At 45.7% G+C, this 27,203-nt stretch overlaps 1 protein-coding gene across 1 annotated transcript; it reads right to left on the reverse strand.

Annotated features, from left to right (window-relative positions):
- Positions 1-539: 539 nt before the first annotated feature.
- Positions 540-27,203, reverse strand: SNX18 (sorting nexin 18). The gene is made up of 2 exons (XM_056541745.1): positions 25,574-27,203; positions 540-4,565 (listed from the first exon to the last, which is right to left on the reverse strand). Exons 1-2 carry the CDS (start codon positions 27,063-27,065, stop codon positions 4,312-4,314), a joined length of 1,746 nt encoding a protein of 581 aa, XP_056397720.1. The 5' UTR covers positions 27,066-27,203; the 3' UTR covers positions 540-4,311.

Genomic DNA, 27,203 nt, shown 5'->3' on the forward strand with positions numbered 1-27,203 from the left:
AAGTACACCCACCCAGCATGCCTGGAGAGTAATTCTTAAAACATGTACTAAAATGTGAAGAATGTCTAACACTGCACACAAAATAATTGGTACATTATAGAGGACTTGGCCTCTGCACATGATGCAGCTGCATAGTAGTCAATAGGGTTTTAATGCAGGTTTTGCAAAACTACAACTTTCAGCATGCCCGGACAGCCTTTGGCTGTCCGGGCATGCTGGGAGCTGTAGTTTTGCAACAGCTGGAGGCACAGTGCTTGGGTAACACTATCCTAGGGTATGCAACACTCCAATCCCAATTGCCAAGGCTTGGGGCATGTGTATGGTGTGTAAAAAAAGTCTGCAGCTTTGCTTTTTCCCCCTCTTATTAAGGCTTTTAGAAAACACTTTTATATGCAGCTACTGACAGTTGGATAGGCATGGCCAGGAGTTCGCTATGCCCAGCGGCCGCCACACCTATCCCCTGTACACTAGCGCTGGGACCGCTGTGTGATTGACACACAGCCTGCGCCCCTTATCTTTCATATGTAAGTGCTGACCGACATTTCTTTACAGAGTGAGCGCTCTGTCTAACACCTCCATGCGCCCGGGTAATACTAGAGGCAGATAGTGAGCGCTCTCTGCCTATAATGAATGCAGAAGAGCCCAGTGCATCTCCCGCACGGGGAGAAGAGGAGAAGGCGCACAGAAGCTACAGACAGTTGAAGTGAGCGCTCGCCCTCTGTAAAGAAATGTCGGTCGGTGCTCACATATGAAAGATAAGGGGCGCATGCACTGGGACCTTTGTGTCAATCACACAGCGGTCCCAGTGCTGGTGTACAGGGGATAGGTGTGGCGGCCATGGGGCATAGCGAACCCCTGGCCACACCTATAAACTCCCACTTGCATTGCTAACTTTTAGCATCAAGTAATGCTAGCAACCAGTTAGGCTAGGTTCACACTGCCGCTGTGCTCCTTCATGTCCTTGGTCCATTTGTTTCTTTTATTTATTTTTTTGTGCCAAACAGACCCAAAATGTGTTGCATCACCACTGACACCGCCAAGTCCTGATGGAGCCTATTGAATTGAATAGGGAGTCCGTCGGGGGAGAGAAACAAAATAGGACATGCAGTATTTTTTTTGTTGCTTACTTTCTGTCCTTCCGACAGACTGAGCTCCATATACTGGAGCACAACAGCAATGTGAACGAGCCATCTCGAACGAGTGCGTCTCTCCCACCAAAATGTGTTGTCTGGGATTTAAAAAATATATAAATAAAAAAAATATATTTTATGTCTGCTTTTCCCATACCAGCACCATACATATCTGCAGGTATTGTCTTGTTTTGCAGCTCGACCCTATTTATTTCAATGGGGAGCACTGCTGCCTTACAGTGCTGGGGTCTTAGGTTCAAATCCCACCAAGGACAACACATGCAATGAGTTTGTATGTCCTCCTGGTGTTTGCGTGAGTTTCCTCCCACACCCAAACCATACTGGGAATTTAGATTGTAAGTCCCAGTGAGGACAGGAACCAATCTGAGTGTGTTACATAAATAAAGAATTATTATAATGAAGCTACAATATCAGACACAACATATGTACAGGTGGGGCGCTGTTTTTTGAAAGAAAGTGGTGATGTCTATTGTAAACAGTTTTGTGACAAAGTGACAGTACTGGGTTGGACCGAACATACAGATGACTATTCACAATTCAATGTAAATGAATGCAAACCACAAAAGGGGGTGAAACTTTCATTGTGCACTTTAGGTCATCTGACCTGTCTACATCGTGACTATTATTTCATTCTAGCCCCTATATTCACTGGTGCATAGTTAAGAACATAACCATTTACGTTCAAGTCTACAAAATGGCAAAACAAAAAACCCCTGGATACTTTGTTTCTACTGATCTTCATGTATGTGTACTTCTGCATTTGCACCTATAGCTAACTTCTGATTTTTGTTTTGTTTTGGTGCATTATGGGATCCATGACGTGTCCCAGGTGTTGGGTCACGTCTGACTGTAAACTCTTGTAGTTCCAAGGACAAGCAGTAAAACTTTGAAAGCTTCAATGATTATAAATGTAGAAAGAGACATTGGTAAAAAAATCCATAAAAGCAAAATGATCTGTAAAGTTTCCCCAAAATTTAATGTAGATTTAATCTCTGAGATTAGAGCAATACATTAAAATTATATGGAAGTAGAAAGAGCTCTTCCAGCTCACCTGGTCAACACTGCGACAATGGATAGGTGCAGGACTTCACCCATAATAGGCAAATGAAGAAAGGAGGTCCAGCGCTGTCTTGTGCAGGTAAAAACATTTGTAATTTCCTTATTCTGTTTCAGGATCTATTTGTACCCTTAGTCTGTTGTGCCGTGCATCGCATGCATTTTATGCAACAAACAAATTACAAGTGGTTTTACCTGTACATGGCTGCACTGGACCTCCTTTTTTTCCCCACCATTATCATAATTAAATGGATATAAGGACATTCAATAGATGTCCACACTTGTGGGGTTGTCTGCTTTTTACATCACTTCATCTAAAGGCTCTGTAAGAAGGAGTTGATCACAAGTTGCCCCCCTCCTGTAGAGAACCCCCTAAAGATCAGCTAAAATCTGCAAGGGAACCCAGCAGCAATCATCCCCTTGCAGGCAGTTAAGGACAATAACATTACATTGTGCCCACTGGAATAAATGTACAAATATGGGGTTTTATTCTTTGGACGACCCCTACACCTCCTAGAATGGTCCCAGGAATTACAGTGATCAGGTGTAATATATAGGGAAACCTAACACTAAGTGTATCCCTGCAGCACCAAACAACTTCACTCCATTAATAGTTAATGTAATTACAAGAATATTTAAAAATCACTTCCTTTACCCAAAATGACTTCTTTACCACAGAAAAACAGCTCTAAAGTCTTTGCCACTAGATCTCCCTTTTTTTGCAATCTGTTATCCACTGCCTGTTGTCAGTGGAATTCTGTCTTTAGTAACAGCTAGGTCAGAACAAATTACAGGAAGTGGGTGGGGTTTAGCATGTACTATGTGCAAGAGAAAGAGAGAGAGCCTGAGATTGCCTGGGCTATGCATTTGAAAGCTGAGCCAGTCTGCCTGTTGACCACACAGTTCCTTAAAAGGTAAATCAAGGTTTACTTCTCATTTATGACAACCCATAACGCTATGAGGCTGTTGTCCCAGCTTTAAATGCCAGTTTATCTACTGCTGTATGTCCACAGTGATGCTGTGTAATCTCCCCCTTAGATGTAAGTAGCAGATCAGTGCTTAGTGTAACCCTTTCCTTGCTGTGATTATGCTGTTGCTGCTATTTCTTTCCTTTTTGCTCACTTAGCACCTAGCAAAACCAGTGCATCAGTAACCGCTTCTCCCTCCTCTTGCCATCTATTACTGTATATCATTAGCCCAACACCGTGCCAGGCTCTTCAATCCAGTGCACTTTCTCTAGCACAATGTCATGGCATAGCTGAGAGGAGTATGTACTTGACTGGCCTGAGAAGAAAGGAAAAGAAAGTCCATGTATGTGTACTACTGGAAAACCAGCTCAGCAGCAGCACTAAGATAACCATGTCACCACTCCAAGGTGCAGCACTTTATGTGCACACAAATACAATCAGTGTCAATATTCTGGAAAGCCCAAAAATACTGCATCAATAACACCTAGGAAATGATTGCATCTTGTCCAATCAAGATAAATAAGCCTAAATGAGTAAAAAGTACAGTACGTGCAGGAATTTTCTATAGGAAAGAGAAGGAGGACCATAACACAATCTTAATGTTACATCAGATGCATTCCTGTCCTGTGATAAAATATGAATTTATTACTAATAAAAAAAAACAAAAAAAAAGTTGGGAAGGCACAAGGATTGAATAATTGCTCAAGTAAAAGTTCTGTAAACAGAGGATTTTGTTAAATCCAGAATGTTTAAGAAAAAAAAAAAAAGGCAACTGATGACATCTTATAGGTTACGTAGTCCACTCAGAGTATGCTCAGTGATATTGTTCAATGGTAAGGCAAACGGCATACTCGATACTCCAGAACAAAAAGGTACAATGGTAGTGTAAGCATAGATAATAGAATTTAAATATAAATGCGCAATGCTGGATCTATGCGGATTACGAGTTCAATTGTTGTTGTTTTTTTTAAATCACAGTATACTAAAAAATAAATGTAAATGTACGACCAGTCGTGTACCACCGCCAATTATTGGCAACAGGTTGTTTCTTTTTTAGGAGGGGTGACTAAAACCCCAAAAGTTTATAACCTCCCCAAAACGAGGAGAACAATGTTCAAGGTCCTTGTACGGGATGACTAGGCTGCGTCATATTTTTGTAGCGCCTCCTCCAACTTTAGCGTCACTTTTTGGAAGAAAGTTATCTGTTGCTGCAAGAAATGTTGCATTTGTGACTTGAAGTCCCGCACACGGATTTTGTGAAAATGTTGAATTTCTGCCAAAGTGGCATAGGATATAATGTTACAGCGTTCTTGGATCTCGGTAGCTTTTTGTAGCTCCATCTTGCCCTCTTCAATGTGCTTCTTGCTTTCACGGACTTTGGTTAGTGCCCCTATGAAAGAACAGAGAGAAGGATTATGGTCCATATGACAAAGTTAATTAGATGGAAAATTAATCAGTAAAAATAAAATGTAATTTACAAAACAGTCCAAGACAATTTCACATACCATAAAACAAGTAAAACATCCCAGAGTTCTTGAGAGTTTATACAAGAAAGCTAGGTGACATTGCCATCATTACAGAGCTTGCAGACACTTTCCCAGTCTTCTTTATGGCACAAGTTATGGAGGTATATAATCCCAGATTTCTTTATAACCCGGCAGATATAAATAGTAATTTAGGAAATCTGGGTGAAGTCTTTGGGACCATGTTAGTCGTCACCTTACTTTGCACATATGCAGCAGCACAAATAAGCAAAAATGTTACAACTGGCTTAAAGTGACTTAAAAACTTTGAAAAAAAGGTCATACTCACTTGCCCCAACTCCCACAGCTGCTATTCTACTGCAACTTTCTGGTTCCTGTGAAGAGTCAACCCCCCAGAGAAACTACCTGCAGCAGTGACCCGCTTGGGCCAGTGACTGGCTGAGCATGCAGTTCCTGTGGGTTTGATGGATCACAGGAAGTGTGTGGCATGGACAGGGAGGATCAGATTGGCAGGTAAGTATACTTACATTTTTTTAATTTGTGTCACCTTGAGCCAGCTGTATCATTTTTGCTGGGGGCTGAAAATCCCTTTAATCTAATGTGTAACTTTAGAAACCTAATAGACCTCAATAACGTAGAAAGTATTTTTTTCATAATTCTTTTCATTATAGTTTTCTCTATATCTGTTCCAATCTGGCTTCGGTAACAATACTGACGAAAATACTAAATGTGAACCCAGCCTAAAATGAGATAAGAATTATAAATCATTGTTCATTTCTGTAACCCCATTAAAAATTTAAAAATAAAACAGCTTGCCAGAGAAACAATAGCTGAAAAGCATCAGTCATAAGCGTGTTTAAACGTTTTAGGTTTAGCCGAGGTAAGCAAAAATGATCCAAAAATATATGGAAAGTGTTGAGGACTGAACTGTGCAAAAATTTCAGCTGCTAAAAGTTAAAGAACTAAGCTCTGATGTCCTGAGTGATCTGAGATCAGTAAATTGTTCAGCAATCTGTGATACAGTCATCCTTCTGTGATACTGGACCAGACAGGTTACCCTGCACCTACATACCACCTATGACCATTGGGCACCCATGACCCTATTGCCAGGTCACTGGCTGTCTCGCCATGAATCACTTTTGTTGAGTACCAACTACTGCTTACTAGGAATGCCCAACCGGACCTTTAGTTCTGGATATGCTCTGACCCAATCACTATTTCCCAGATCCTTGGGGTACATTCCGGAATTTCCAAGGTCTCTGATGTCTCCATCTGTAATGGTCAGAAGCTAGAAGACCAACCAATGTCATGTGTGACCACCACATTGAAACTAATAAAAACTATTAAAAATGAAGAGTCCCATAAAAGGAGGAGCGAGGATACTCTATGTTAGCGTCCCCTTGATTTAGCACCTATATTAGTCTATTAGAAATATTATAAAATTATAAAGCTTTGCACAAAAAGTCACATCCTCCTCCAAATTTACTAAGACTAACGATATAACAAAGGCCCGCTCTACTGACCGGTTAAACTAGATCTAACAGATACAGCCACACTACTCACGTAGGTCACAAGGGTTAATTAGGGAACCTTTCACACATCTAACCATCCTGGGTGGTGGAACAATGAATGACACTCCTAGTAAGAACCATACAATTACATCTATATACATAGTGATCACACCTCCAGCCAAGACCCCTGCTGTGCCTGTCCCCTCACTATGCTCCGATCTTCTCTATGAAGGTGTCCAGACACATCAGTGGACAGTCAGACAAGAAGAACTGGATGTGCTGGATTTTAGTGTGCCTGGTCCTTTGTATGCCAAAGCCTGCCCGCTGCTATAAGACTTCTGTAAGATATTACATTACAGGCCAGTGCTTCAGCCACACATCATTCTTCTGGGTAGACAAGCCCCCGAGATGATCACGTTTCTTACAAGAAGGGCACTAGATTCTGCTCAGGGACAATGAGACTGGAAGAGGGAGAAATACAAGTAGCCTGGACCTAGACGATAAGTAACACACAAGCAGACCTGCCACCACAGCCAAGAAACCATGAAAAGAAATTGTTTTACAATCACCACAAAACTGAGTTTGGATGGATCCCAAAGATTTAGGGATTAGATATTGGATCCATTGTGTCTGAAAACTTCCAATGACAAAAAACATACTTAAGGGGTAACTCCAGTGGAAAACTATTTTTTTCAAATCAACTGGTGCCAGAAAGTTTGTAAATTACTTCTATTAACAAATCTTAATCCTTCCACTACTTAGCTGCTGTATGCTCCAGAGGAAGTTATGTAGTTCTTTTCTGTCTGTCTGACCACAGTGCTCTCTGCTGACACCTCTGTCCATGTCAGGAACTGTCCGGAGCAGGATAGGTTTGCTATGGGGATTTGCTCCTACTCTGGACAGTTCCTGACATGGACAGAGGTGTTAGCAGAGAGCACTGTGGTCAGACAGAAAATAACTAAACAACTTCCTCTGTAGCATACAGCAGCTGATAAGTACTGGAAGGATTAAGATTTTTTAATATAAGTAATTTACAAATCTGTATAACTTTCTGGCACCAGTTGATTTGGAAACAAAAAAAAAAAAAAAAAAAGTGTTTTCCACCGGAGGTTAATAGGGTCTCAAAGTGCTGTGGAGCAGACATTAAAAAGGTTATGCACATTTTGAATAAGTATAAAAAAGGAGCCCGAGATGTAATAAAAAAAAAAAAACTAACTCAATTCTCCAATCCCATAGTGATCCAGCGCAGAAGCTCTGGTCTTTCTTTACGGCCGGCATGTGCCCCTGCAGCCAATCAGTGACCATGTGCATTAGTACTGGCATGATGTCCTTAACCACTGGGCAATGATGCTAAAAGTACAGCACATGGCCATTGAGGCCACTGATTAGCTGTGGAGGTCACATATTGGACGGGGTGCCATACTTACACTTCTCTGCTGGATCACCCTTGGATCAGAGAGGTACTTAAAGGTATTGTGTAGGCGAGGACTGCAAAAGAGTTCTGAAGAGGTCACGTGCGATCTGCAACCAAGACAATAGCAGCAGATGCTTTATCTGGCCCCTGTCATTTGCAATCACCTTGCTATTTTGTATAGGCAATCTGCTAATAAGCATTTATGCAATATATTGTTTTTAAGAAATCCATGTGGATGGATATATACATTATATAGATAAAAATTGAAAAAAAAGTTGTAATTCTGTCCGCCAGGGGTCTAATTACTTGCAAAAATGCAGTTGACCCCTGGTTGCTGGTCTCATGCCATCCTTAGAAAGAGCTTGTTTTGGTCGGAATACAGGAAGTAATGGCAGACTTCACAGCACAGTGTGCACCGACGGCACGTCACAGGCCTGCCACAACATCGGCTGCAGTGAGAATGCACTGACAGTCCACTAGAAAGAAGCTGGAGCGGGCAAGTTTGATCCTGTCTGGCATCTGATCTCAAAATAATCCATACATAAACGTGATGCACCATATGCTCCCAAACGCTCTGCCTGCTTGTGGGCTATCAAGGGGAAGGAAGTTCCCTCGCTACTCCTGGCAAGTGTCACACTTGCACAAACACACACACCGAACAGTAAGCTGGTCAGGGCAAATGGGGCCCCTGCAAACGGCAAGTATGGTTATTGGGACCATTACAAGACAGGTTTGCTTTAAAGGACATCTGTAATGCAATATAACTTATCCCTCATGCAAAGGATAGGGGAAAGTTATAGATCACGGGGGGTCCGAGCGCTGGGGCCCCCTACAATCTCCTGTACGGGGCTTCGGCAATCTTCTGGAAAGGCGGTGTTCCGTCCCCGCATGATGTGGCGTCCTACACGCTCCCTCCATGTATCCTATGTAGATGCGGGGGAGTGTCTGCCGCTGCTTTCTGCTGGGGACGACACTGCACTTCCTGCACACTGCTGCCACCCCGTACAGGAGATCGCAGGGGGCCCCAGTGCTCGGTCCCCCCGCGATCTATAACTTATCTCCTATCTTTGGATAGAGGATAAGTTATATTGCACTACAGATCTCCTTTGAGTCCAGTTGTAGGTTGCGACCCCCATTACAGTACTTGAACTTTTTTTTAACCAGCATATCCTACAGTATCTAAAGTAGCCTAAGATGTTTGGAATTTGAAGGTTCAGTCAGCACCTTGAACTTTAGGTCATGTCCCTCAAACCGGTGTGGCCGAGGAATTATCCTGCAGCAAGACAGAAGGGATGTTCAACATGGATGTGACCCCCTTTACAGAAGGGGTTGCTGGTTTAGCAGGCTGTTATTCATTTCCAGGATACAGTGTCCCAGGGCCGGGACGCTGCAGTTGACACATTGGTTTTGTCACGCTGGATATTTCTAGTTTCAGCCCACTAGAATAAAGGGAGGAGCGCCTGTCAGCAGCACAAAAGACAAATGTCACCGCGAGGACATCACCCAAAAGCAGTGGGACAGGAGGAAAGTGCTGGGGGGGGGGATTAGCACTAAGTCGTCAGGTGACACCCTGTAAACATGACTTCCAATCTTATAAATGGAGGAGACATTCACCAGGGAAGCGTCCTTCTAGTGGTCTCCAAACTATGGCCCTCCAGATGTTGCAAAACTACAACTCCCAGCATGCCCGGACAGCCGTTGGCTGTCCGGGCATGCTGGGAGTTGTAGTTTTGCAACATCCAGTGGGCCACTGCTCTAAAATAATAGGTTTCCAAATGTGTTCTGCCATCAGACTACTAAAGAAAGTTGGGTGACAGTCACCATTATATCTCTCAAAATGGTTGTCATCCAGCTTCCCCAGACTTCAGAGTGACAAGGCTACCTAATACAGAGTGTGCACGGCCATTGTCCACCCTGCTGCAAACCTGGAAAGCCTGTCGGGCAGGTCCTGCGGGTGAGGGGATGACTGCTATATTGGCTGCCACCCAGCTTTCCAAGAACTAAGCGGAATTACTCACACTGAAGGACAACTATTCACCATGGATTCTTTGATGTTTGGTTTCTCTCATTCAAGGGAACCTCTACCCTAGAACATTCTTAAATTTTATCTATATATATGTACAACTTTCTGTGCTGATCATTGTCCTAATATATATTTATATAAGGCAGACTAGAGAGCTGGAAAAACTTTGACATTTTTGGTTTCCAAAGCAATATGTGGCTCTGTAGCTGGTGCAGAACTATAAGTCCCAGCATGCCCTAAAAGCCGAAGATCATCAGGACATGCTTGGAGTTATAGTTCTGCACCAGCTGCAGAGCCACAGACTGTAGAACACTTCTCTTTGGCACAACTTATGTCACAGCTGCAATTTTGGGCCTGTTTCGGTTTTCAGCCAAGTACATCCCAAATTTTCGATTTCAGCCCAAAAATTAAAATTTTTGTGCATGACTAAGATATATACAGATATACACACATTTTTCTATTCTTTATATTGGTATTTATTTTTAAAAAAAGTGAACCTTGTGGGTGAAAAAACTGTATTGTGTCCAAGTGCTGTGGAAAAAAAAAAAAAAACGCAGACTAGGGGACCCATCTCATCTCCGGTGACGTCGGATCAGCTATTCAACCAGGTTTTATGCAAGAGTGCATGAGCAAGCACACACACCCATGCTTACTCTGTTCAGCAAAACAGACATCACTCCCAGGCAGAAACAATCGATGGTAGAGTCATTCTGCTCATCGTGCTGGTCATAAAAGTGCTGCTCTTGCTTCCTAGTGCTAAACACACTTCGGGTGGCAGTGTATATTAGGGCTGTGGGGTAACACTTTAGGATTAGGGATAGATGTAGAGTAAAGTAACCCCTAGCCATATACACTTGCCTCAATATAGCTCAATATGGGCTTTTAGCACTAGGTGACAAGTATGGCACTTTCAGGAGGATCACACTGAGCAGAAAGACTCTGCCATAGATTGCTTCTGCCTGCGAGTTATCGGTTTTCCAGAGCGCGTTTGCTTGTACCTGTGCCGTTGCCAAAAGCTTGGTTGAAGAGCTGATCCGATATCACCAGGGGTGAAAACACTGGTGTACAGGTGAAATTGATGCATTAGTGTGATGTGAACATAGCCTAATACATTATGGGAGGAACCTATCAACACTTAGAAAACTGATGTTAAAAATCAGAAAACCGGTGGTAAAAATCTTTGAGCAAAATAATGCTTCTGCCATAACTCGTGACTTTCCTCTTTAACAGAGGAACAGTACATGAGCACCGTCTCTGGGGAACATTCTAGAACAAGCAGCCAATTCTGGTATGGCATTTATCCTCCGTGATCTCCTCTGCACTGAATGCCGAATGCTCTGGTGTAATAAGACACAGTCACAAGAAGCCTAGAACCAAAACAATCTAGATCCATCTGGACAAGGATATTACCGCGCTGCTCCTGTTTGTTACACAATTGGCCAATTACAGACACACACAGACCAATTCAGACTTAATACAGACAATCGATCTCTGTGCGTGTAAAGGTCCCCGCTGCACTGTCCCCACATCAAGGAACTAATCATCAGTTGCCCGCGAGCGCTGTTCTGCCCCCCCCCCCCCCCCACAATTAATCAGCCCAGCGCTGTCCCCATCGGGGTAAATACTCACATGTCCGCTGCAAGCGCTGCCCTCCTCATCCTGTTTGTTGCGGGCGCCAGCGCTGACACTCTATACCAGCGGTCTTCAACCTGCGGACCTCAAGATATTGCAAAACTACACCCCTCAGCATTCATGCTGGGAGTTGTAGTTTTGCAACATCTGGAGGTCCGCACCACTGCTTTATACTGTGCGGTATCCCTATGCCGGGCTGAAAAAAATAAACAAAATAAACTTTCTTACTTCCCGTTAGTCCGGTACCGGCCTCATCTGCTTTCTGTGGACGGGAACGTCAGGCAGCCATCAGCCTTTCATGGGCCGCAGCAATGTTCCTCCTCGGCCGGTGATAGGCTGAGCCCACTGTCATGTAAGAAGCCGGCTGCACTCAACCCATCACCAACCCATCACCAACCCATCACCAGGCTGACAGCTGTCCGACGTTCCTGTCCCCAGCGTAAGGCCGACGTAGGAACATGCGTTAGTTTATTTTGTTTACCTTTTGCAGCCCGGGCATAGGGATAAAGTATAGGGATACCGCACAGTATAGAGTGTCAGCGCCGGCGGCCACAAACAGCACGAAGAGGGCATCGCTTGTGGGTGACATGTGAGTATTTACCCCGATGGGGGCAGCGCAGGAGGAAATACCGTTATATACCGTGGAACCGCCAAAAGTTACAAAAATACTGTGATAAACACATTTGGTCATACTGCCCAGCCCTACCGCTCTCCTAGCAAGGAAGCAGTCCAAGCAGACAGACCAAGTAAGGGGTCCGTCGGGTTTCCAGTATTTTACAGAGGTTGAATGTAAGAGAAAAAATAGGATGCGTAGTATTTTTTTTTCTCCACTGCTCTGATCCTACCAAACTGATTGACCGACGAAGCTTCCTTCACCACAGTCCAACGGCAGTTTGAATGAGCGCTAAGTTTTTAAGTGTGGTCCGACCACTGAAAAAGTCAAAGCACCTATGGACTTCATCCTAAGGAGTCTTGCATAAATAGCCTAAGTGGAAACATTTGGCACAAATCACAGTTAGCGCACAGAATTTGCGGCAAATGTACACAAATAAAAGCTGTGCAAATACAAGGATACATTTGCCCCAATGTGTTTTACCTGGTGTCAAGTTAAAACTCCCAGTCAACATCTATTCAAACACTTGAGTCAGCAGGGAATAATCCTGGGAGACTTCAACTCTTGAACCTGTAGAACAGTGAATGCAGCTCTGGAGTATAATGAATGCACAGTGGCGTCCAGCTTTGCAGAATACTGCAGGCGGCCCATTCGCTTAAAGTGGTTCTGTATAGAGAGAGCAGACACGGCGCTGCTGCGCAGGCGAAAGAAACCTTAAAGGGGGACATTGTTAAAGCAACGCAGCAACCCCTTCATATTCAGGATCACTGGTGGTGGTAGAGGTTAGAACCCATAGTCTGACCCTCACATTTTTGCGGCGGACGTGTGATTTGATGTGGCACACACCCATGGCTTTTTTGAGCACAACCTGTGACAAAAATTAGTGTAGTGTTTTTTGTTTTGTTTGTGCGTGTTACGATACAGGTTATCGTCATTCACATGCACTGGCTGCAGAACATTAGTGGATTAGATGAGGATTTCTGGGTGGAATCATGACATGACCACAGCCTCGCAGGTCTGTACTCTCCCCCATATAGTGTAAGGGAGGCTTATTGTCAGGCAAAGCAATGCTAATACTGCTCTCCTAGCAGGGAAGAAGTCCAAGCAGACAGAACAAGTAACATATTTCCTCCACACAAGGGATCGGCGTCTAGTGTTTCATTGCTGAGGTCAGATCATGGGAGAGGCTATGACTTCATGCCTTCTCTGTAGAGTTTTCCTTGGCTGGGGCAGCTCAGGACGCCGCTACCTCCAGTGTCTTCTTAGACAATGCAACAACCTGGCTTTAGAAAGTAACTGGAATTTGTGGCGTAACATTAAAGTGCTGAGTGACTGGGATGCCATATATTTACTAAGTCTATGTTTACATGAGCATTCAGAGCTTTCTTCACCCATTCCGTCACGGGTTAGTGTTGAAAATCCTGCACGTCAGTTTTTTTTTTTGCTAAAATCATAAAAAATAAAAACAGGCATCTCTGATGGACCCCTCTGAAAGTGAATAGAACCTGTAGGGTTCAATTGGTATCCGTTGCCAGAACCTCCGTTCCATCCCGTTATCTGCAGTTGTAATGGAGGTTCACAATGCTAATGTGAACGTAGCCTAATATAAACTCCTGCAGTAGGAAAACAGGGGGAAATTATTGTCCGTGTAAATAAATTTATTTATCCTGAGAAGACTTGGTTCCGTTGGAGGGCTCGAACAGAGAGACAAAAACGGGTTTTCCTAAGGGCGCACACACCGCAACGGTAAGTTGTCTATATGTCAATAAAGCCACTTTTATTATTTTACTATTCATGTCCACTATTTTAACTTACCGTAGCGGTGTGTGCCCTTACGAAAACCCGTTTTTACCTCTCCGTTCGACCCTTCCAATAGAACCAAGTCTTCTCTGCACACTCTGTGCATCTACAGAACCGGGTCCTGGCTGCCACGCAACTACTCCTGTTTATGTGCAAAAAGGTGTTGAGCTCTGTGCCCAACACGTCCAGGTACGTGGGCAATTTACAAAGTGAAAACTGTTATTGTGTTGCCCTTGGTAACGGCACAAGGATAGCGACACCACTGTATGTTTTTTCTTTCCAAATAAACTTGGAAGTTTTTTATCCCGGCATTTGCTGGTGCATACAGCATGTGTACTTCTCCCACAACTATCAAAAAGGCACACGTTCTTCATAAACAGCTTAAATAGAAAGCTATGTTTACACTGCCATTGTGCACCGACCCAATCACGGTCCGTACGACCCTAAACTAGCACAACTGACACTCCTGGGTCCCACTGACTTGAATGGGGTCCGTCGGGTTTCCAGTATTTTACAGAGGTTGAGCGGAAGAGAAAAACATAGGATGCGTAGTATTTTTTTTCTCCGCTCAACTCCGGTCCTACCAAATGGACCGACCAACGGAGCTTCCTTTACCACAGCCCAACGGCATTTTGAACAAGCGCTAAGTTTTTAAGTGTGGTCCGACCACTGCAAAAGTCAAAGCACCCATGACTATGCTAAAGAGACTTGCTTGCAAGGATACATTTTCCCCAATGTGTTTTACCTGGTGACAAGTTAAAACTTCCAGTCAACATCTATGCAAACACTGAGCCAGCAGGGAATAATCCTGGGAGACTTCAACTCTTGAACCTGTAGAACAGTGAATGCAGCTCTGGAGTATAATGAACGCACAGTGGCGTCCAGCATTGCAGGACACGGCAGCCGGCCCCATTCACTTAAAGTAGTTCCGTATAGAGAGAGCAGACATGGTGCTGCTGTGCAGGGGGAAAGAAAACTTAAAGGGGGACATTGTTAAAGCAACGCAGCAACCCCTTCATATTCAGGATCACTGGTGGTGGTCCAGAGGTTAGAACACCACATTCATAAATTAGTGGTCTCTAAACTGTGGCCCTTTAGATATTGCAAAACTACAACTCCCAGCATGCCCGGACAGCCGTTGGCTGTCCGGGCATGCGGGGAGTTGTAGTTTTGCAACAACTGGAGGGGATTATCTTTACTCTGGATTATTTACATACATAAAAATCTTCCATTAAAATATTGCACATGTAAGAGCACAGATCACACACGGACGTACAATATAGAACATCTTTCACTAGGATACCTACACACAGAAGACGTCTGTAATCATCGATTCCCGTTATGTCCCCCAAAGCCCATAATGACAGGATACAATCCTCCGCCCGAAGCACTCGCACAATCAAAGGCATCACAAGGGCCAAACAAATGTCCCGTATATATGTATTGCATATGTCACACTGATTTAGGTCTACAAACCACTACCATGTACAGTGCAGCTGAACTGCTTAACATGTTTCTGTCATTTAAAAAAAAAAAAAATAATTCTGTCTTGTCATGCAGTCAAAAAGTTTTGATTGGTCAGGGTCAGTGCGCGACAGCACGCTTCACTACTCCATGGCTCAGCACTCAATCTGTCACTTTGCGTATGACAGGCTCCATAGGACTATAATGAAGTGCATTCTCCCACAATAAGCGATAAATTCGGGAGTGAAGCATACTGCTGTATGCTTCACCTGGCTACATTTAGAAATCTGTGTTTTTTTTTTTCATGACATTAAAAAGGAGTAGTCCAGGATTGGAAAACTTATCCCCTATCCTAAGGATATGGGATAAGTTTCAGATCACGGGGTGTCTGAGCGCTGGGACCCCCTGCGATCTCCCGTACGGACCCTGGCTCTCCAGCCAGATAGTGCGTGTCAACCACTGCACGAAGCGGCTCCCTCAATACAGCATTATGGAAGAGCCGGAGATTGCTGAAGGCAGCTCTCCGACTCTCCCATAGAGTTGTATTAAGGGGGCATGTCTCTTCGTGAGGTGGTCAACAGCTGGGTCCCTGTACGGGAGATCGCGGGGGTCCCAGCGCACAGACCCCCCCTGCGATCTGAAACTTATCGCCTATCCTTAGGATAGGGGTATACGTTTTCCAATCTTTGAGATCTCCTTTAAGCATTTAAAGGGGTTTTCCCACAATGTAAAGCAGTGTTTCCCAACCGGTGTGCCTCCAGCTGTAGCAAAAACTACAACTCCCAACATGCTGGAGGCACACTGGTTGTGACACACTGATTTAAACTTATCCATAAGATTGTTGATAACTAAGGCTAGGCTCACACTACCATTGTGCTCTGTCCCATTCTGGGTCTTTTGGGCTTTATTTATTTCTTTTTTAAGCCGAATGGGCCTTAAAAACAAATCAGAGCACAACTGACAATACAAAGTCCCAATGGATCCTATTCTCTTCAATGGAGTCCGTCAGCTGTCCGCTATTTTAGGGGAGCGGATTGGACAAAAAAAGACTGGACATGAAGTATTTATTTCTCTGCTCAACTTCTGTCCTTCTGACAGATTGACGGACGGAACTCCCTTCACCAGAGCACAACAGGCGTGTGAACTAAGGGGGAGATTCATCAAAACCAGTGTAGAGGAAGAGTGGTGCAGTTGCCCATAGCAACCAGATTGCTTCTTTCATTTTTAACAAGGCCTTGTTAAAAATGAAAGAAGCAATCTGATTGGTTGCTATGGGCAAATGCACCACTCTTCCTCTACACTGGTTTTGATGAATCTCCCCCTAAGTGACCAGTGGTGGTCCATCCAATGGGACTTCTGCTGATCACCCGAATTGAGTAGATATGTCCCCCGCAATTAAAGGAGCATACACAGCCAGCCTTACATTCACTGCCTAAGGGGCAGAGCTCAGCAAAGTTTGGGGAAAGCGGTTCTTCTTTGTTCCAAAGATCGGCGGGGGTCCCATTGATTGGATCCAGGTTGATCACCTAGTTATCTCCTATCCTATGGATATAATTTTAATGGGAGGATTTCTGGAATTTTATCAAACATCCTCCATCCATCCTGCCATCTAATGCATGATCAGAGCCCTACCCCACCTGTACTGCACACAGATGTCCCTGCAGGGTGAAAAGAACACTCAATGATGTGTTGAAATGCTGATATTTCTCTCCCCTTTTGCAGGCAGAGCCGGGAGACTTCTGGTCTTGTCTTGGTTATTCAAAGAGCCCTCGGCACCCCTGCCTCATAAGCAAACAGGTTGGGCACTGCCAATACAGCAGATGTAGTACATCTTACAGTCCAGAACGTGGTGAAGTATAGCATCCGGAAGATGTAAAAGCATTCTTCATACTGAGGCCACAGTCACACACCGAGATGGTAATACACACCACAAACCATCACAGCACTCCTCCGATAACCCGCAGAGTAAGCGTTTAAACATATAATTATAGAAACCTACAAATCCAATACCAGTGTACACTACAAAGACTGTGCACAAAAATCATTAGTTTTATTAAAATAACATGTACAGAAAATAGACTCACATTGTTGACAAAAGATACAAATGGAGGGGGGAGGCAAAAATCAAAAATGACATTTCGGCGACAAGTCGCATCGGCTGAAAGTACGCTGAAATGTCAGACAATGCTGGAGCAGGTTTAAATACAGTCTAAAGAATATATCCCGAAGTCCGTGCGCAGAATTTATTTCCGCAATCGGAAATTGGAGTGCGGAATCCCATAGAAGTCTATGGGCTTTAATTTGAGGCGGAATTCCGCAAGTGGAAATTCTGCCTTGTGAATAGACCCTTACATTCATAGTAGATGTGCCTCAGTTAGGCTGGGTTCACATCATGTTTTCAGCCATACAGGACCGCATACAGCTGGGGGGAGCTAAAACCGGGAGCTCCAGTATCCCTGCCGTATGCCGCCCGTATGTAATTCATTTCTATGAGCCAACTGTAGTGAAACGTTGACTTCGGGCGGCTCATTTTTGCCCCGTATGCGTTTTCCCACCGCACCTAAAACCATGGTCGACCATGTCCGGTGGGAAAACCACACATGGGGCAAAAATGAGCCGACCGGAGTCAGCGTTTCACTACAGTTGGCTCAAAGAAATGAATTACCTACGGGCGGCATACGGCATGGAAACTGGAGCTCCCGGTTTTTGCTCCCCCCAGCTGTATGCGCACTGGTCACACTGGTCCCATATGGCTGAAAACGTCAAGTGAACCCAGCCCTAGTGCTTTGTCCCCTACACTGTTTGTTTTTTTTACAAGACTAAGTGATTCAGCACTAAATGAGTGCTTCAGCTCCATCATTCGCCAGATCAGTGAGGGTCCTAGAGCTTGGCCCTCTGCTGATAACTAAGTTATAGCATATCCTAGTTGTACGATAACACTTTATGAAGTGGAAATACCTCTTTAACACAAGGCAGGATAGGTCTAGTCCATCTCCATTATCAGTACTGTTTTCTATAGTAGACACGAGAACCCCCAGCAGTGTCCAGTCCACAGAGGTACCACAAATAACAATTGTAGGGCTATGTCTGCCAAATACTGGCAACCAATGTGAAGAATGGCATTAAATGCTGCCATACCCATAATCCCTTTGGGCTGTAATAATATTGTTGCTCGGCTATTCCATGGCCCAAATACAGGAGAAAGCAGCTACGAAGCCTGGATGTAATCCCCTGGTCACATTAGGACATGAAGGATATTTGCATGGATAACAGCAGCGCGGTGTGAAGTCATCGGAGGAATTTCACTGAACGCTGTGAGCTCCGCGGCCTGCCAATATCCAGATGCCTCTCTGCTTATTGAAGTTGTAAGGAGGGGGTCGCGCCTCTGAATAACGCAGACCGGGTGAACAAATAACCTTTACTTTTCACAACCAATTCTGAGCAGTCCTTACAGCCAGTCTGGGGACCTCACAGTACGCCAAGGTGACTGTAGGCTGTCTGTCCTTCTGTGCTGATATGTCTGCTAGAAGGCTATCCTCCCACACAGCCTGCTCCATTGTTGTATTACTGGTGGGATTGTACCAGAGCCCTGGTAAGGGAACTACTCTGTGCCTTTGTGGGTAATTTCCTGGTTTTTTAACCACCCAAGGTGGCAAGTGTGCACATGAATATGGCGCCTAGGCCAAAGGTGAAAGTGAAAGTAAAACGATCTTTACTGTGGCAACCACTAGGAAGGCCAAACTGCAACTCCCAGCATGCCCAGACAGCCAAAGGCTGTCTGGGCATGCTGGGAGTTGTAGTTTTGCAGCATCTGGAGGGTAACAGTTTGGAGACCACTGTTACAGTGGTGCCCAAACAGTAGCCCTCCAGATGTTGCCAAACTACAACTCTCAGCATGCCTCGACTGCCCAGGCATGCTGGGAGTTGTAGTTCTGTAACATCTGTCCCTTCAGATTTAGCAATTTTCATGAAATTTTAGAAAATTGCTGCTCTACTTTGAAGCCCTCTAATTTTTTCAAAAAGCAAAAATTTGTCCATTTTATGATGCCAACATAAAGTGGACATATTGTATTTGTGAAAAAAAATAAAATTTATTTGGAATGTCTATTTTCCTTACAAGTAGAGAGCTTCAAAGTTAGAAAAATGCTAAATTTTCATGACATTTTGGGATTTTTCACCAAAAAAGGATGCAAGTAACGCCGAAAATTTACCACCAAAATAAAGTAGAATATGTCACGAAAAAAAACTATCTCAGAATCAGAATATTCGGTAAAAGCGTTTTCGCGTTATTAATTCGTTAAGTGACGGTGGTCAGAATTGCGAAAAAGGGCTCAGTCCTTAAGGTGAAAAAGGGCTGCGTCCTTAAGGGGTTAAAGACCAATGCGGTGGTGCGGTGACACCAGACAGGGTACAATACGCAATGGCATCAATAGGACACAGAACAAACGGGTTCAAAAAGTTAAAGGGGTACTCCGCTGGAATTTTTTTTTAATTTATTTTCTTTTTAAATCAACTGGTGCCAGAAAGTTAAACAGATTTGTAAATGACTTCTGTTAAAAAACCTTTACCCTTTCAGTACTTTTTAGCAGCTGTATGCTACAGAGGAAATTCTTTTCTTTTTGAATTTCTTTCTTGTCTTGTCCACAGTGCTCTCTGCTGACACCTTTGTCCGTGTCAGGAACTGTCCAGAGCAGCATAGGTTTGCAATGGGGATTTTCTCCTGCTCTGGTCCTCAGGTGTCAGCAGAGAGCACTGTGGACAAGACAAGAACGAAATTCAAAAAGAAAAGGATTTCATCTGTAGTATACAGCAGCTAAAAAGTACTGGAAGGGTAAAGATTTTATAATAGAAGTAATTTACAAATCTGTTTAACTTTCTGGCACCAGTTGATTTAAAAAAAAATAATAATTCCACCGGAGTACCCCTTTAAAAAGAGAACACATACAACGGCTGTAAGAGAGGGAAATGAACTGCTGCACATCCAGCATGTGTTTCTATGATTTTTATATGGAAACCAAAAGTAACAGCTTTAAAGGTGTACTATGGTGGAGAAACATTTTTAAATCACCTGGTGCCAGAAAGTTAAACAGATTTGTAAAAATCTTAATCCTTCCAGTACTTATCAGCTGCTGTATACTACAGAGGAAGTTCTTTTCTTTTTGAATTTTCAGTCTGACCACGATGCTCTCTGCTGACACCTCTGTCCATGTCAGGAACTGCCCAGAGTAGGAGCAAATACCCACAGCAAACCTCTCCTGCTCTGGACAGTTCCTGACTTGGACAGAGGTGTCAGCAGAGAGAATTGTGGTCAGACACAAAAGAAATTCAAAAAGAAAAGAACTTCCTCTGTAGTATACAGCAGCTGATAAATACTGGAAGGATTAAGATTTTTAAATAGAAGCAATTTACATATCTGTAATGTTCTGGCACCAGTTGATTTAAAACAAATTGTTTTCCACCGGAGTACCCCTATAGGGCAGTGATTCCCAACCGGGGCGCCCCAGCACTGCAGCACTGCCCGGGGTGCCACAGGATTTTGACGTGAATTTTGAATATCTATTTTTTTAATTTCCCCTGCCAGCCGGTGCGCCTGTGACTCACGGCGCCACAGGGGGAAGGGAAGCCTGCGTGCGTACTGCACACACAGCGTCTCTCGACGCGCAGCGTGTCACCAAGTTCACCCACACTAAACCCAATACACTGGGTTATAGTGTGGGTGAACAGGAATCCAATGAGTGGGGGTCACTTTTCTCCCTCCAATTGCCACCAAGTTATGCTCCGTTAAAGTTCCGGTGTTTGTCCCCGGCACATGCGCAGTAGTAACAAGAGAGCTCTGACCATTGTTACTGTGCATGTGCCGGTCCCTTGCTACAACTGGAAGTTGGGAGGAGCGAGGCTTCAATGAAAGGGTGAAAGCTTTAGGCGCATGCGCTCTGCAGACAGAGCACTGCGCTCACGGGGCATGAGACTCCACGTCACTAGGATGTGGAGTTGAAGGCAATGATTATGCTAAGTAAGGGGGCAAGCTTAGGACGCGTCAGAGGCAGACAGCTGGCGGGAGCCCTGCCTTGAAGCGCAATGCTGGGGACAAACAGCGGAACTTTACTGGGGCATAACTCAGCAGCAATCGGAGGGAGAAAAGTAAGTGACCCCATCATTGGATTCCTGTTCACCCACACTATAACCCAGTGTATTGGGATTAGGGTGGGTGAACTTGGTGACAGTTTTCCTTTAAGTAGTTATGATGCACATACAGTATTTGGTGGTCCAGTGGTTCAGGTTGGTTCTCAGGCCAGCCCAAGGCCTGCACTAGACCTCCGTGCAGGCCAAGCGTTGGCAATTGATACAGACTGCCTCGAACCGGGTGTAGCAATAGAGTGCAAATCTCATAGATCAATATAATACTTAAATCGTACAATTTTTTCATTTTTTTTTCTTTTTACATTTATAAAACAAAAACAACAAAAAAATGCCCCTTTCACTTATGGGTAGGGAGCAGTGTAACCTGGATCTGGATCTAGTCCCCAAAATCATCAGACTAAGAGTAAACAGGAACAAGACAAAGTGGGTCAAACCTGTACTGCGGCGCACTACACAAAGTCAGCAGAAATGGTCAGGGTGGGATAGGGGATAACATGTCTGATCGCGAGGGGGGGGGGGGGGTCCGGCTGCTAGCAGTCACGCCCCCTCCCATAGACATGTATGGAGGGGGCATGGTGTGACGTCACAAACACGGAACCCCCAGGAACATGTCTAGGAGCGGCGCACCCCTTTACGTTGCTCATACACCTCTACTGTGTGATTAGGGAGAGTGGAGATTACAAGCAGTGTCTTATCTACTGCACCCCCCCCCCCCCCCCCCCATTCAGAACACATGTGCACACTCCCAAACCGAGAGTGCATGCACGTCTGGAGATCAGGAGAGATATCTGTTGGCTGAATGAACAGCTATGACCACATATCCACACTCATATAGAGAAATATTTTTAACCCGGGTTGCCTCCAGCTGTTGCAAAACTACAACTCCCTGCATGCCTTGACAGCTGTGGGCATGCTGGGAGTTGTAGTTTTTCAACAGCTGGAGGTATTCCAGTTGGGAAACACTGACAGTGTACTTTAAAAGCCAAGTGCCATACATTACAAAAAAATGTCTCTTTTTATATTAGTGAAAGGCTCCTTTAAGACGTTCTATGCAAATGAATGAACATCTGGCAAAGTCATCGTGAAGTTAAAAGGTTCCATCCCGAGCATCGGTCCTGACACCTCACTGCAGCCATCAGGTCTCACCAGCCTGATAAGACGTGGAGCCGCACAAGACACTTCAGCTCCGCTACACAAGAATCTTACAGACTTAAGAGGGGGATGCGGAGGGCACTGGAGATTTTTTTTTGTTAAAGAAGCAGAAACCTACATCTGTTTCCCATTGAAGCAGCAAGCGCTCCACACGTAACACGTCGTCGTACTTTGCATTTCTTCAGGAAAAAAAAATAAAAAATCACCACACAAACATGAACAAGGAACGTGCGGCTTAAGACCTAATGCACTAAGGTGCCAAACCGTATGTTACAAAAATGGCGTCACTTAGCGTGGCCACATATTCATGGAAGACCAGTATGAGAAGGAACTTTCCTCTGCTACCTGTGTGATGGAGCAGAGGGTGAGGAGCGGCAACTAGTGACTGCTACGCCTTCTTATTGACCAACACGGTTGGTATGTCAAGTTGTGCCAAACAGCGTTTGAAAATTCCGGATAAACTTGTAGCCATTTCCAACAATTTGCGGTAACTTTACACAAAGCTAATTTTGTGGTCCGCATACCAGGTGATAGGACCCCTACCTATGCCCCAAATAGATCCATTCATATCAATGAGCCAAACACTTTTAGGGTGCGTTCACATGCTATAACTAGCATCGGGTTTCATGCTGCGGGAAACCTGCTGCAAGTTACACTACCATTTATTTGAATGGGTCCACAGACAGTCCGCAATAGTGTCAGATTTGCGGACTGTCCGCGAACCAATTTAAATCAATGGTAGCTTAACTCGCAGGGGTTTCCCGCAGCAGGAAACTCGCTGCTAGCTACTAGCGTGTGAACGCACCCTCAGACTACCTTCGGCACATTGAGATGGAGTCCTGCTGAATGGGGGCACATTGTGGTATAGGATTGGTGGCGTGTCCTTTGCCGGTTAGGGTGACGCACTGCTTTACTCGCTTGACCGTAATGTATGCCTGAAGTCAGTGTGTTGCCATGGTCGACATTCTTGTCATAGTAAATCAGTGGTCTCCAAACTGGACCTCCAGATGTTACAAAACTACAACTCCCTGCTGTCTTGGCTGGAAGTTGTTGTTCTGCCACAGCTGGGGTCCACAGATTGAAGACCACTATTATAGAGTAAACTTTTCCCCCCATACACCAAGGTTGCTCGTTCGTTGCGGTGATGCCAGGATTTTGCTCTTACTCACCTTTTACCAAGTGTCATCTTGGATCCCTAACCTTAAAGGGGTATTCCATACTTCTTATCCAGTGATGGTGTATTACTAGGATATGCCAATACTTTATAATCGGTGGGGTCAGACCGCCTGGACTCATAGTAGGTTACTTTGTACAGTTGGTACATACATCTATAACAGGGTGTAATTTGGAATGTCGCCTTTATTTTACCAGCTACAAACTCATAAAGAGATTACCAGTGCCACCACCCAAGTGCCAGTTGAGAAACCAGCCTATACTGGTCATACACAAGACAGAGCCCAGTCACCTTGAGACGTGCACATGAAGCTGCCAGTGCTGAGAATGACAGGAAGGGTCAACACAAGGAAGAACCGTGATGGCCCCATCCAGGATCCACTACAAGTGTCTACAAATCAAAGGTCCCTGAATACTCCATTTAGGGCAGGGCCGCCATAACAGCAACCACAGGGGCCATCACCCAACTTTCCTGGAGTCTAGAACAGCAAATAATGAGGCAGCAGATACATCATATAGGAACTTGCTTTTCACCCAACTTCGCAAAGCATAAGATAAATAGAAAATGGCAAACAGAAGATTTACCAACACAGCAAGTAGAACGGTCTAAGGCAGTAATGTCTGACCTCTGGCTCTCCAGCTGTTGTGAAAGTACGACTCACGGGATGCTGGAATCTTATGAGAATTATCAAAAAGTTGATCAGTTACTCATAGCAACCAAATGACTTCTTTATAGGATATTTATCATGGGGAAAAATGTATCCCCTATCCAAAGCATAGGAGATAAGATTAAATAGATGGTTGAGAGGGGGGGGGGGGGTTGTTAGTGGTTTTGACTGCTGGGACCCCCGCGATCTTCTCTACGGGGCCCCGGCTTTCCTCAGGAGCGGCGCATCACGACCCCCGCACAAAGATGGCCGACATGCCCCCAATATACCTCTATTTGAGACCCAAAGATACCCGAATGGCTCTCCCATAGAGACATATAGAGGGGCATGTCAGCCGCCACTTTGTTCGGGGGTCGTGACGCGCTGCTCCCGAGGAAAGCCGGGGCCCCGTAGAGAAGATCGCGGGGGTCCCAGCAGTCGGACTGCCCTCCACCCACGTGATCTAAAACTTATCCCCTATGCTTTGGATAGGGGATAAGTTTTTCCACATAATCCCCTTGAACCTTTAAAGGGGCCTCTGAAAAAATGAGAGAAGCCATCTGATTGGTTGTTATGGGCAACTGCACCAGTTTTCCTCTGACACAGGTTTAAATAAATCTCCAATAGTCCGTTCTAATTAAGTCAAATTAAAGAACCTACAGAAGGGGCACCAAGTCCAATAACACCTGGACTGGAGGGACCACACATCCCACTGGTAGGACCCCCATCCAAAACAAATCATGGTGCAACCAGAATGTATAATGTAAACCACAAAGTAACATTATATAGATTAGAAGTGCTAGGAGTCTGGGTCTGACAGCCAGTCGGGGGTCCCACAGCCAGTCGGGGTCCCACCAATAAGGCTTCCTAGTCCCAATTACAATATCACCTGGATCACTCAATCCAGTAGAGCTTGCACATGATTTGAGTCCTTCAACTTCTTGGAGTGTCTACAGCAGTGGTCTGAAACTGTGGCCCTCCAGATGTTGCAAAACTTCAACTCCCTGCATGCCCGGATCTGGGAGTTGAAGTTTTGCAACATCTGGAGGGCCACAGTTTCAGACTACTTATCTAAAGGCTCCACAGATTCCGAAGTGACTGATATCAGGGGCGGCTCTTACAGGTCAATGCTGGCTTCCGCACTAAACTGCCTCAAAGCATCCAAGAAAACCTCGACATCTATGTCACGTGACGTTGGTACGCAACCATCAAATGCTATACAAGTCACCAAAAACCTTGTATAAGGCCTCTGCTGTGGAAAACAAAAAGTCACACACCTATAGTGGCACAATGGCCTCCCGAAATACACTGAATACCTGGAAGAGACATGCAATGTGATATTACCTTTCTGGACGTGGATGATGTCCGGGAAGTTGGCCAGGTGACCCTGATACACAGCTAGCAAGTCCATGATGGGGTCCAGGTCCTGGCGAGGCTGCTCAGCAAACATTTCCCCAATGGCATCATAGGCATCCGCCGTGAAAGACATAGCCCGATTCAGGCCACCAGAAAAAGCCTGCTGGTCGATCTCGAAGGCCTGACCCAATCCCTTGAAGGCCATCCCCACCTTCTGGTATTCCTTCTTGAAGCCCGAGGCTTGCTTGCGGGCAAACTCCCCGGCGGTCTGGTTGAGTAAGAGGACTCCTTCATCCATCCTTTTGGCAAATGACTTGAAAGCGTCCAGCTTGGCATCCACTTCTTGTGGCTCCAGGATGGGGGCCCCAGGCATGGTGGTGAGGGTCAAGAAGAAGTTGGCCCCGACCATCTCATCCTTCTCGCACTTCCTTTTGCCTTGTTTCCACGCTTTCTCATCCGAGCAGGTGAGGAAGTGCTGGAAAGCGTCGCAGCGGGATAGAACCGGGTGGCTGCACATATGGTCCATCCACCACACCAGGCCTTTCCGCCGTTTAGAGATGAAATCCTCTTCGAAACGGCCGGTTGCTTGTTTTTCGGGGATGCGGGGCACTGAGATGACCGGGAATTTCTCCAACAATCGGGCGTAGAGCCAGTCAAAGTGCTTGTAGCGGCGGTGGACGGCCTGGCCGGTGTGGCTGGGCAGGAGGCGGTAGGAGATGTAGCTCTTCATGCCCTTGAACTTGGTCTGTTTGGTGGGCTCGTCTATGGTGCAGCCAAAGGGGTACGGGTTCTCCTGCCACTCCGGTCCATGCGGACCATGTACCACACACAGCTTGTCCCCATCCCGCACAAAGCCCACTACTTCCCCCAGCACGAAAGCCTCACCGCCGCTCTTCACGAAGGCCGAGAAGCGGTTGAGGTTCCGGCTGACGGTGGCGGAGCCCTTGGCCTGGGATGAGGCGGTGGCGGTGGAGGCGGTTGTGGAGTAGGAGCCAGGAGTTGACATCCGGTACCTGCTGCTGTCATAGTCATGGAAACCGCCTCCATAGTAACCGGGGGCCGGGGCCTCATCCGCCGCCGTGGAGCTGCTGTCGTCCCATTCGTCGTCCCAGTCGTCGTCGCTCGGCTGGCTGTGCTGGTACGGGAGGGCGGCGGGCCGGGCGGACACCCCGGGGTACGAGAAGCTCGGGTAGCTGGGGGGCGCTGGGGCCGGCTCGTAGCCGCCGGGAGGCAGGTTAGCGTAGCGGGAGTCGGATGGAGGTAGAGGCGGCGGAGGAGGAGGAGGACCGGCTGCTTCTGCCCGGACGATCTCCACATAAGAGGCAGGAAAGAGTCCCCGCTCCCCGCGGCTGTTCACCCCCTCCAGCCAGCCCTCGATGTCCTGCTCACTGCACAGGCTCAGCACCTCCGCCTCCCGCAGCGACACCTCGCCCGGGTTCTCGGCTCGGAAGTCGTACAGAGCGCGGGCCCTGAGCGCCATGATCGCCGGCGGGAAGGAGAGGGCGGCGGACACCCGGGACGTGGAGCGGCCGCTGGAGCCTGGACACTGAGATGTGACCGGAGGAAACGGAGCGGAGCCTGCGGCCTGACTCCTCCCCCAGGCCGGCCTCTCCTCTCT

This window comes from Hyla sarda, chromosome 1 (assembly GCF_029499605.1).
Source record: "Hyla sarda isolate aHylSar1 chromosome 1, aHylSar1.hap1, whole genome shotgun sequence".
Classification (NCBI taxonomy): Eukaryota; Metazoa; Chordata; class Amphibia; order Anura; family Hylidae; genus Hyla; species Hyla sarda.

Excerpts from the sequence above, each read along its gene's own strand:
- SNX18 (XM_056541745.1), bottom strand. The coding sequence starts at position 27,065 with ATGGCGCTCAGGGCCCGCGCTCTGTACGACTTCCGAGCCGAGAACCCG. Across the intron at positions 4,566-25,573 it reads CATCATCCACGTCCAGAAAG|GGGCACTAACCAAAGTCCGT; the intron begins GTAATATCACAT and ends GTTCTTTCATAG.